General features: G+C 36.4%; 1 protein-coding gene across 1 annotated transcript; it reads left to right on the forward strand.

The window, feature by feature from the left end:
• Positions 1-972: 972 nt before the first annotated feature.
• On the forward strand, positions 973-1,837 carry LOC131598377 (uncharacterized). The gene is made up of 2 exons (XM_058870989.1): positions 973-1,096; positions 1,143-1,837. The coding sequence occupies exons 1-2, from the start codon at positions 973-975 to the stop codon at positions 1,835-1,837; spliced, it is 819 nt and encodes a 272-aa protein (XP_058726972.1).
• The last annotated feature ends 10,356 nt before the right edge of the window (positions 1,838-12,193 follow it).

Genomic DNA, 12,193 nt, shown 5'->3' on the forward strand with positions numbered 1-12,193 from the left:
TCCCGAAGGGCGGAAAATGGGCAAAGTGTAAGTAAGTAGTTTTGATTGTAATAGTGAACACCCTTTTCTACATTATTCTGGCCTATTTATAGGCCTTACATAAAATAACTACTTAGCCTAATCTATGGTGAAGATTTGAACTAGCAGCAACCGCCTCATAAGATCTTTCTTTGTGTTTGGCGCCTTTAACACACGATTCTGGATTGGTAATCGTTTCCTTAATATTTCAAACTTTGAACTTTTGAATTCTCGCGCTTTGCTTGTTTCTGATAACCGTCTTTCCTCGACACCGCTTCCCTCCATCGAACGCTCTATCTACAAATCTTCTAAGTATGGAAATCTTGGGTTCGACTTTTATCCTTGCTTCGACTCCTAACAATTTCGACACCATCTGCTGTCGACATTTTCTTTATTTCTCCTCTACAGATTTCTTGTTAGAATGAGAGAGTCTTCTTATGAGGACACGTGTCTTGCTTTGCCTCTAGGAATTTTCTTAGGGTAACAAAATGCCCCCTCATAGATGTCATTTCGACATGCAGATGATGCATGAAAGTGGCATCTATGAAAATCTTGAATTCGACCTAACGTTTCCACTTCCTTCATTTCGACTTGAACGTTTGCGTTCACCTAGTGGAATAGGTTCACTGTAACGTCTTGTCTGCTGACGTCATGTCATCATTGTTTCCCCCACATTTTACTGCCTCGAGACGTGGTATTATTTAATGCGGTGTGATGGCTCCGTTTCCGTGGCAATAGTGGGCTCCACGCGTGCAGAAAACTAGCTCCACGTGCCTTCTTTTTCGCCATGTCTCTTCTCCCCAGTGACGCTCTTTTACTGGCTATAAGTAGCCTTTTTTTTCCAGAAAACTTTCTTTCTTCTTTTTACGTCTTCATTATTTCTCCTTCAACTCTCTGCGTTTCTTGTTCTTTTCTCAAAACCGTTTCTTCTTCCAAAAACTTCTTCCTACAACAATGGCGGCCTCTACTTCAAACGTGTCTCCAGCCAAATCCTACGAGCTTCGCCTCGTCGACGACAAACCCTACGTCCCAAAACCCCTATTTGCTGATGAAAAAGCCAAAAATATGGCAATCTTAGGTACTTATTCCATTCCAACTTGAAGGTGCCCCTTTATCTTTTTTAGGTCTGCTACCTGTTGATGCTCCTTCTGAAATTTATACGACTGATGAAGGCGCCTTCTTCCCCACTAGCAAAGACTCCAGACTGTTGATAACCTCTCCAAAACCTTTCTCCTTGCGTTTTTATGATAGGAACTTTCGAACGGCTCCTCCATTGAGATGCCCCAAGTTCGCTGCTTGGATGGCTCGTTTGAAACCCAGCAAGGGCAAACTGTGGGAAGACCTAGGTATCGACACCCTCCTAAATATGTCGCAAGAAGGTATCTCTTACTCTCACATCATGTTGACAACCGCACTCTTCTTTTGGGAAGGTTCGACGAACACTTTCCATACTGGCTGTGGCATGATTACCCCCACCCTCTTGGATGTTGCTGCCATTACTGGTCTAAAACCGGCTGGTCCCGTGTTTAACCATGTGGACGTCGAAGTAGTCCCTGTGAAATTCGATGTTGGCGAGACTAAAAACCCAAAATTTAATAACTTCCTCACTCATCATCACAAAGATACTCCTGATATCAGTGATGAAGAGCATGTTGCTTTCCTTACATACTGGTTGTCAAGGTGTATTTTCTGTTCTAGGTATATGCAGGTGGCGAAGCAATTTGTCTATCTGGCCAGTCATCTACACAACGGTGAGGGCGTCGCTTTGAGACAACTGATATTGGCTAACCTTTACATGTCTCTGACGAACGTGGCTTGACAAATCAGATTCTACAACTTCCACGCCACAAAAAAGAAAAATGTTCTGGTGCATGGACCTTTTTGGTTACTGCAACTGTGGCTAAATGCCACTTTTACTGAAGAATTAAAACCTTTCAGGAACTTGAAGGTAACTTGTGCTCCGACTAGAATCTGTAGTGTCTGGGAACGCTTGTCAATGTTGACCCCAGTCGATAAGGGTGCCCCCAGCTTCGACCTTTTCAAGTTGATGTTCGACCTGATGCTGAAAATAACTACCTAGCCTAATCTATGGTGAAGATTTGAACAAGCAGCAACTGCCTCATAAGATCTTTCTTTGTGTTTGGCGCCTTTAACACGCGATTCTGGATTGGTAATCGTTTCCTTAATATTTCAAACTTTGAACTTTTGAATTCTCGCGCTTTGCTTGTTTTTGATAACTGTCTTTCCTCGACACCGCTTCCCTCCATCGAACGCTCTATCTACAAATCTTCTAAGTATGGAAATCTCGGGTTCGACTTTTATCCTTGCTTCGACTCCTAACAATTTCAACACCATCTGCTGTCGACATTTGCTTTATTTCTCCTCTACAGATTTCTTATTAGAATGAGAGAGTCTTCTTATGAGGACACGTGTCTTGATTTGCCTCTAGGAATTTTCTTAGGGTAACATATGCCCAAAAACCTTTATACAACCTAGTATTGAGTTTTTTATAGGCTTATCCCTAACCACAAAGAAATTTTACCATAGGCTAGAACCTTTTTAAAAAATTTCAGGCTGATCTCAATAACCAAAAACAGAACCTTTTCTGACATAGCTCAATAAACCAAAACAAAGATTTTAAGACTGGTTTATCTAACTAACCAAACTCAATCCTCTCAATAGTATCACACTCTCAAGAATTAAATAAACAACACAACCACTTACAAAAAAAATTCTTCCTCACTAGCAAAGCTTCGCTTACAAGCATTAAGGCAATTTTAAGTGAAAGAAATATTGTCTAGAAAGAGAGAAATAAATTAGAGAGATAAATTCCAAAGAAAATGTAACTCATTGGAAAAAAGTGTAAAATGAAGATGAGGCGAGCATCCTTTATATAGGAGTTGGAAAAACAAAAAAATTATCCCTGGGCTGAATTTATGAGGCAGTCGATTGGGACAAAACTCAAATTAATTGTCAAAGCCATTTTTAATTAATTACCACACCCAAAAAAGAAATATTGGATATAGAGCTACATAAATTCATTAATCCGCTTCTCCTAGAGTCGGCTTCTTACACCGTGTTCCCTTTTGGATTGGTGTTGTGCATGATTTCTTCCAGAAAAAGTAATCTTTATTCTATTGCTTGTGATTTTCGTTTCCAAAATATGTTATTCACACTATTCAACAACTCTTTCAAACCTTGTACTCCAATACTATCTTGTAACAACTATAAACCATAAAGTGTTTTCACTTTCGATGTCACTGACTGTGTTGGAGGCCTGAACGAAGGCTTGCCTTGTTGGAACTATGAAACATGTCATGTGAAATGAGAAGTTTAAAGGAGATATGAATATAATGGAATGTTTATGAAGACTTTATTCGCACCGCCTTGAGAGGGAGTAGATGAATCTCTTTCGGCTTTAGCAACAATGACAAACGCTTCTTATAAAATGGTGGAGCGAATGGCTCTAGATCCTGCTATTTTTGAAAGATCTAGAGGTTATATATTTCAAGAGTTTAAAATAGGGTTGATCTGCTACCGGAGTAGATCCAAAACAAATTATTTATAGTTTGGTATCAAGAAATAGGATTCACTAGGTTGAAAATCTTCAAACTGGTGAATCAAAAGATGAGTATTCAATCGTGGAAATCATAAGAATCAGAAGTCGATTTCCAAAAATGATGCCATTATTTCATTGATGAATCTGACCTACAATGAAATACTTGAGATTTCGATGTGGCGGTAAAGGAGCTGACATACAAGGTTAGCACTCAACCACTCGAGTCATTATTCGAGTAAGATGAATGAATGAAATTTGAATTTGAACTATGAACCTGAGAAATGGTGTGCTTCCCCTTTCCATAATGAGGCAGATATAACAACCAACTAATTTTGAGGCATAGGATGCGGGGAGCCATTGGATGGATCATGGATCCACATCTCATGTGCTATACCCTAGGATAATTGACTTCTCTTGGTTATGGTTGTAGAGTTTTCTAGCCGACCAAGAATAGAAGATAACATATAATTTGACGAAAGTTGTGTTGGGTTGCATTTCTAAGATAGTCATATAAAATTGTAAGAGAAACCACACCCATGCATAAGATCTAGTCGTCTCTTAAGTCAAAGATCAAAGGCAAATTACTACATCTCCCCTGCTTCCATATTTTTAAGGTAAAGTCCTCATGCCATTATCTACCATTATGCATGTCGAAGAGGGTGATGAGTGGTCGGCGAATTCAAATCAAAATGAGAGGGATGTTGAGGCTGTGTAGGGATGAGATTGCATGGTTGAAGGAAGGCTTATAAGAATTGATTGGTACTACATAAACCAACAAGATGCATCTTCTTTTTGGTATCCTAATAAATAAGAACTCCATAGTTAAGCGTGTTTGACTTGGAGTACTATTTGGATGGGTGACCTTCTAGGAAGTTTCTCGGAAAGCGTGTGAGTGAGGACAAAGCTTGCTGAAAAGATCCCCGTTAGTTTGTGCGGTCAGTCGGTAATCCTGGAAGTAGTATGGGGTATTACAAATGGTATCATAGCATACCTCTCCTAGTATGATGTCGTTTGGGGATAAACCAAGCGGAAGCTGGTTGGCATGTAACACCCGAGGCTAAAGAGGACAGATAGTGGTCACATGTAACACCCGAGGCCGAAGAGGGCGATGAGTGGTCTCCGAATTTACATCAAAATGGGAGGGATCATGAGTCTGTGCAGGGATGATACTGCATGGTTAAAGGAATGCTTATAAGGATTGATTGGTACTACCTATACCAGCAAGATGCATCTTCTTTTCAGTAGCCTAACAAATAAGAACTTTATAATTAAGAATGCTTGATTTGCAGTAGTATTTAGATGTATGACCTTTTGAGAAATTTCCCGAAAAGCGTGTGAGTGAGGATAAAACATGTTGAAAATATCCTTGTTGGTTTGTGGGGTCAATCGGTAATCCTGAAAGTAGTTTAGGGCATTACATAACATAGGTGGAAAGTATAAGTAGAACCCCCCCCCCCCCCCCAGAAAGGGAGAGCTGCAATGAGCATGTAGGGATTGAACTTAAGGCCAATCTTGGACACCTGAATCAAGTTATAAATCTATTTATCCCTCATGAGCATTCATTTATTCTTCTCTACCTTATCCAACCATTCAATATAGGCCTCATTTTTAGGGGAAGGAAAAGCACGAAAAATTCCTATGGGTGCACCCACGAACCCTAACTCATAAGGTTTATCTTGAAAGATTATGGGTCCATGCGTATGATGATAAAGGAAAAACTTGCCCTGATGTTCAAGTTTCTTAGAAGTTGCGGGGAAAAGACCTAAAAATGCATGAATAGTACCAGAAATGGAGAAAGGAACGAGAATGTAAGAATCCAAAATCATCGATTTCTGCTCCTCCATGATTGGCTCAAGAATTTAGTTACGCTTACCAATAACAGTAGGAGCATTGTTTTCAAAATCAAGGGGAATTGGATGTCCTGGCGTGAAAGAAGAAGCCATCTTTGTCGTCTGAAAATTGATAGGGAATGAATTGGAAATTGTATGGGAGTTTGAGAAGTTGGAGTTGTTGAAGAAGAAGAAGAAGAAGAAGAAAGTGGAAAATGAAAAACAATGGGATATTTATAATAAAAAAAAAAACGGTTTCTCCCCAATGAAGTGGTACAAGTGGCGCCACAAAAACGCGCACTTGACGTTTGAATTTCTTGAAAAAATTTTAATTAAATATTTTTCTTTAAATAGGTTTAATCGTGTGGACCTGATTGTCCTACGAAATCTGAGCAATGATGATTAAATGGACGCACATCTGTGACGTGATAGTTTGGAGGAAAGTAGCCATGATGGCTAAAAAACGAGAAGCTAACGTGACATGTACAAGGTATTCTAAAACAATGTCAAACAGTTACAAAAACACCACATTTCTTTGATCTGATACATATGATCGAAAGTGACATTTTTGGGGGGCTTCTCTTAGCGTGAAAATTCTAGCTGTAGACAAGTCAATGAAGAATGCTAATAGCTACGTTGGAAAAATGCTAAGTGTCAAGAAATCTCAACTGAAAGCTTCGACGTATTAATCACGTCGACTAAGTAGTTCGACTAGCGTGATAAACATGTTTGGGAAGAATCTTAAAAACGAATCCACAAGAATATGACCAGTCTCTTTTCAAAACATGTATAAAAACTCAAAAAGGGTTACATAAGGCAAACCTTCGACACAATGTCTAACTCGTCTCTTTATTAGATATTAGGGACTTAGAATTTTTCTTGAGTCCAAAGTCTTTGTGATGTGGAGATGTCTCATCATTATAGGAGATGATCAAAGACTCTCGACAAAGGCATTTGAGAAGTTCGAAGCAGTTATCAACGCAGTTACCAACATGATACTTGGTTTTCAGCAGTTTCATCTTTCAAGACGCATGGAAACAAGTTAGAGCATGAAAGTCTAAGTAGTAGCACACATGTCAGATCCATATGATTGAACCGTTGTCGATGGTTATCTTTGTAGTAGTATATAATGCAGGCTTATGCATTGCAATCGAGGTCAAAAAATTCTCATTAGTTTTTTATAAAACTAAATACCTAAGTTACAAAACAATACCGTTTGTGAGAAATGTGAATCTGCGTCCATTCTTTAAACTTCTATTACTGATCAAGATCTTTTTAATGAATGATCAGTAAGTATCTCTATAAAAACTTTTTGTACCTTTAGGCCTGCTGTAACCCTGGTGAGCCCCAATACTCAAGTCACTCACACTTTTCTATAACAAAAGAAAAATAAAAATAATAAGAACAACATTTCATCTACCACCTCCAACCACGCCATCAAATTATTTTTCATTTGGTTTCTTTATTTTTCTCCCAAAAAATGTCTCTTTTTTCCATCTTATTTAACACTTAACTATGACACCTTTATACTTGAGCCTAATAGTTATACCAAAAACCCACACACATCCAATCATCATCATTCAACAAACTATCAACATCAAATGAGAAAGAACTTACTTGAAAAGACAAACTATATTGAATCTTTATTCTAAGTTCTATGTTTCTCTCCATAACTAATAATTTTTTCCTTAAACTCCTTGTTTTTCACTCTTGTCAAATGTTTCATGTTCACAAATTACTATCTTCTACACATTTTGGATAATGACATTGTAACATGATTAATAGATCATCCATTTAATCATGTCTATAACTTTATAAGTGATGTAGATCTAAATTGTCCACAAAACAAAGCCTCTTTCACAATTGTTGAGTTGTTCCAATTTTTATTTAGATCGTGCCCAACTACTACTACTACGACCCACCATCATTCAGTCACCAGACTTGACGCCACAACCTTCACTCCCATCTTAAAAAACAATTTTTTTTACAAGATACCCCCCTTAAAAATGTTATGTTCCAAGTCATTATTCATATGTTCTTAGGCACACATGAGAAAATTAAATTAAAGAGACTCTCCCACTTAATGCATCTATTAATGAGTAAGGTTTCCAAGTTCGAATGTTTTTTATGAATATACAAGAAATTAAAGAGACTTCCACTTTTCAATGTATCTGTATTATTCCAATACAATTCATGGACATATATGAAATTAAAGAGAATCACATGATTTTCAAATAGTACATCTCAATATGGATTACTAAAGGCTTCAAATTTTCAATACAGTTTTGTTTTTTAAAATTGATAATCTGAGCTTGAAATCAACTAGTACAGTTAATAATCGTATATGCATTATAATATGCTATTCAACCAGCTCATATTCATCTATTGTTTTATAAATAGAGAAATATGTGAATATGTATGTCTTGCAGTTACACAATCGCAATCGTTGCTAATTTGAAATGTGATTAGATATGACAACAAAATTCATATCTACTGATATTCATCACTAGAATTCACCTCGAAATTGATAGAAAAAACCCACTTTAATTAGATTTGAGTTCGGGTTTGAGTTTTTCTCGGTTAAAAAAGATGGGGACGGGTCGGGTAATGTGGATACTAGTACTCATCTCGAACCCACCTCGTTTATTTTATTGTATACATTATTATTTATTTGTGATAATTTAAAATATTAAATATGTGGTCAATGTTTTGATAATTTGTTTTTTTTTACTATATAAAATATTTGAAATGTATCGATGAAATTTTTTGAAATTCTTTTATTTTATTAGTTATAATATAATTTGATTTTAGAAAAAATAAATATTTCTATTAAAAAAAATTGATTTTACTAAATGGCAATGAGACGGGTCGGAGACGGTTCTTACCTATAATTTTTTTAATATAATTGTTTAAACGGCTTACAACAACCATTAGCATCAAAATAAACAAAGTACAAAATGATGAAATTAATTCAATAACAACTAATCACACATATATATATATATATATATATATATATATATATATATATATATATATATATATATATATATATATATATATATATATATATATATATATATATATATATATATATATATATATATATATATATATATATATATATATATATATGATCAACATTTATAACTTATACTTTAGTGCAAAAACTAAATAGTCAGACAAGCATGTATGGAACTAAAAGATCCACAAGTTGATCTTTAAGAATACTTGAATCCAGTGAGAAAAGTCTTCTGGTGGTAATCCCGAAACACAAAGTTTTTAGACGAGCAACAGAGGCTCAATAGTTTATGTGATTTTCCCTCGTCATGCACTTTAAATGCCTTCTTGAATTCTCTTTAAATGGGAGAACATATTATTTGCTTACATGTAATATATTCGGGACCATAACATATATAAAATGATGATCAATTATGGTTTTCATTATTTTAAAATGGATCATCATGACATTCACTCATATTCGAGCTCATACCTAATTAATTAATCAATGGGTATAATTAGTCTATGCCCTCCTAAATATATCAAATATTGTTTTTAGTTCTTAAAAATATTTTCTTCAAATAACGACCCTAAATTTTTTTTCATCCTCACTAATGATCCCTTCAGCTAATGTGTGTTGACGGAGGATGATGTGGCACACCCCGTGACATGACAACACGACAAAGATACTGACGTGGCACACCACATAGTAATTTTTACTCATTTATATGAATAAATTAAAGGTTAAATATACAACACCCCGGTAATGTAAGCGAGATTCGCTTTAACCCCCTATAAAAGATTTTTTTCCCTTATAATATCCAGATTCCGTCTGTAAAGCTCCTGACCGCACTATTTCATCCAAAATTCCTTATTTTGTTCAGCGTGACAATTCATGTGACATTATTTTTTATTTTTTTATTTTTTAAATTTACGTACATTATTTAATTTTATTTTTGTTTTTTCAATTTAATATCATTAAGTTATAATTTTATTTACAATTAATTTTAATCCACGTCATATTTTATTTTCAATTAGTAAGATGAAATAATGTTCATTTGAAATTATAATGAGCAGATTGTTTGTATAATGGAGTGTTTGCAAGTTATTTTAAAAGTTTTATATGAATATAAAGTTTAAGCACAACATATAGTTTAGTGTTGTCAAAATGAGCTAGTTCATATGGGTCGGTTCGTCGGACTCGAAAAATTATAGGGTTTGGGCCTTAAAATTGAAGTTCATATTTTTCAGGGTTTTTTTAGCCCAATTCTAAAAAGCCCGCTACCTATTAGAGCTAGCTTATATGAACCATGGGTTGTTAGAACAAGATTTGTTCTTATCAATTATCTTAGTTTTGATGATAACAATAATATGAATTTTGCTTAAGATAATATGGTACTCTAATCCAATGCAATTTCCCTTTCAGGAAATATATATAAAGAGTACGCATTATTCAGCGCTCAGAAGTTGTGTCTCAAATGGTTCAGCATGCAACATCAGAACATGGTCTGGCAAGACATCAGAAGATGGTCGAAGCAGAATCAGAACATGGGTCTATGGAAGCATCAGAAGAACATGAGATCAGAAGCACTGAAGATCAGAAGATGGTATCACGCTCAGAAGCACTTCAAGGTCAGAAGATCAGAAGATGCTATGCACCAAGCTGTTTGACTCTGATGATATTCAAACGTCGTATTCACAAACATCAGATCAGAAGGAAGTACAGGTGGCAGACTACGCTGACTGACAAAAGGAACGTTAAAAGCTACTAAAGGCTACGTCAGTAGACACAGCGTGAACAAGGCTCGAGGTAGTTGACAAAAGCGTATAACATTAAATGCGATGCTGTACGGAACACGCAAAGCATTAAATGCATTCAACAGTCATCTTCTCCAACGCCTATAAATATGAAGTTCTGATGAGAAGCAAGGTTAACGATTTTCGCACCAAAACAATTCAAATTAACTTGCTGAAACTCTGTTCAAATCAAAACTCAGAATCTTCATCTTCATCAACTCACTACATTGCTGTTGTAATATCTTAGTGAGATTAAGCTTAAACGATAAGAGAAATATCACAGTTTGTGATTATAGCTTTTAAGAAGCATTTGTAAACTCTTGAATAGATTACATTAAGTTGTAAGGAACTAGAGTGATCGTGTGATCAGTATACTCTAGGAAGTCTTAGCAGTTGGCTGAGCAGTTTGTAACTAGAGTGATCGTGTTGATCAGTAGACTCTAGAAAAGTCTTAGAGGGTATCTAAGCAGTTGTTCCTGGAGTGATCAGTGTGTGATCAGAAGACTCTGGAAGACTTAGTTGCTGACTAAGTGGAGAACCATTGTAATCCGTGCGATTAGTGGATTAAATCCTCAGGTTGAGGTAAATCATCTCTGCGGGGTTGGACTGGAGTAGCTTCGTTAACAGCGAACCAGGATAAAAATAATTGTGCAATTTATTTTTATCGTCCAAGATTTAAAGTCACACTTATTCAATCCCCCCCCTTTCTAAGTGTTTTTCTATCCTTCAATTGGCATCAGAGCGCCGGTTCTAAGGTGCAAGCACTTAACCGTGTTTAGAAAAGATTCAGGAAGAGAAAAACGCTTCGGTAAAAGATGGTTGATGAAAGTGAAAAGTCTACACCTACACCTGCATCTACATCTGGCTCTGCTGAGCAATACAACGGTAACAATGGTTATACTAGACCGCCGGTATTTGATGGTGAAAACTTTGAATACTGGAAAGATAAACTAGAAAGTTACTTTCTGGGTCTAGATGGTGATCTATGGGATCTTCTGATGGATGGTTACAAACATCCAGTAAATGCCAGTGGCGCAAAGCTGTCAAGGCAAGAAATGAATGATGATCAAAAGAAGCTTTTCAGGAATCATCATAAATGCAGAACTGTTTTGCTGAATGCTATCTCTCATGCTGAGTATGAGAAGATATCTAACAGGGAAACGGCCTATGACATATATGAGTCCTTGAAAATGACTCATGAGGGAAATGCTCAAGTCAAGGAGACTAAAGCTCTAGCTTTAATCCAGAAGTATGAAGCCTTCAAGATGGAGGATGATGAAGACATTGAAAAGATGTTTTCAAGATTTCAAACTCTTACTGCTGGATTGAGAGTTCTTGACAAGGGATACACCAAGGCTGATCACGTAAAGAAGATCATCAGAAGCTTACCCAGAAGATGGGGTCCTATGGTGACTGCATTCAAGATTGCAAAGAATCTGAATGAAGTTTCTCTGGAAGAGCTTATCAGCGCCTTGAGAAGTCATGAAATAGAGCTGGACGCAAATGAGCCTCAAAAGAAAGGTAAGTCTATTGCATTAAAATCTAATATCAAGAAATGCACTAACGCTTTTCAGGCTAGAGAAGAAGATCCTGAAGAATCAGAATCTGAAGAAGAAGATGAACTGTCCCTGATCTCCAGAAGGCTAAATCAACTCTGGAAGACCAAGCAAAGGAAGTTCAGAGGCTTCAGAAGTTCAAGGAAATTTGAACGTGGAGAATCTTCTGATGAAAGAAGATTTGACAAGAAGAAGGTCATGTGCTATGAATGCAATGAGCCTGGACACTTCAGGAATGAATGTCCAAATCTTCAGAAGGAGAATCCCAAGAAGAAGTTTCATAAGAAGAAAGGTCTTATGGCAACCTGGGATGAGTCAGAAGATGATTCAGAAGATGAGCAGGCCAACTGTGCGCTGATGGCGACAGAAGATGACGGATCAGAATCTACATCAGAATCAGATTCTGAAGAGGTATTTTCTGAACTTACTAGAGA

This window comes from Vicia villosa, linkage group LG4 (genome assembly GCF_029867415.1).
Source record: "Vicia villosa cultivar HV-30 ecotype Madison, WI linkage group LG4, Vvil1.0, whole genome shotgun sequence".
Classification (NCBI taxonomy): Eukaryota; Viridiplantae; Streptophyta; class Magnoliopsida; order Fabales; family Fabaceae; genus Vicia; species Vicia villosa.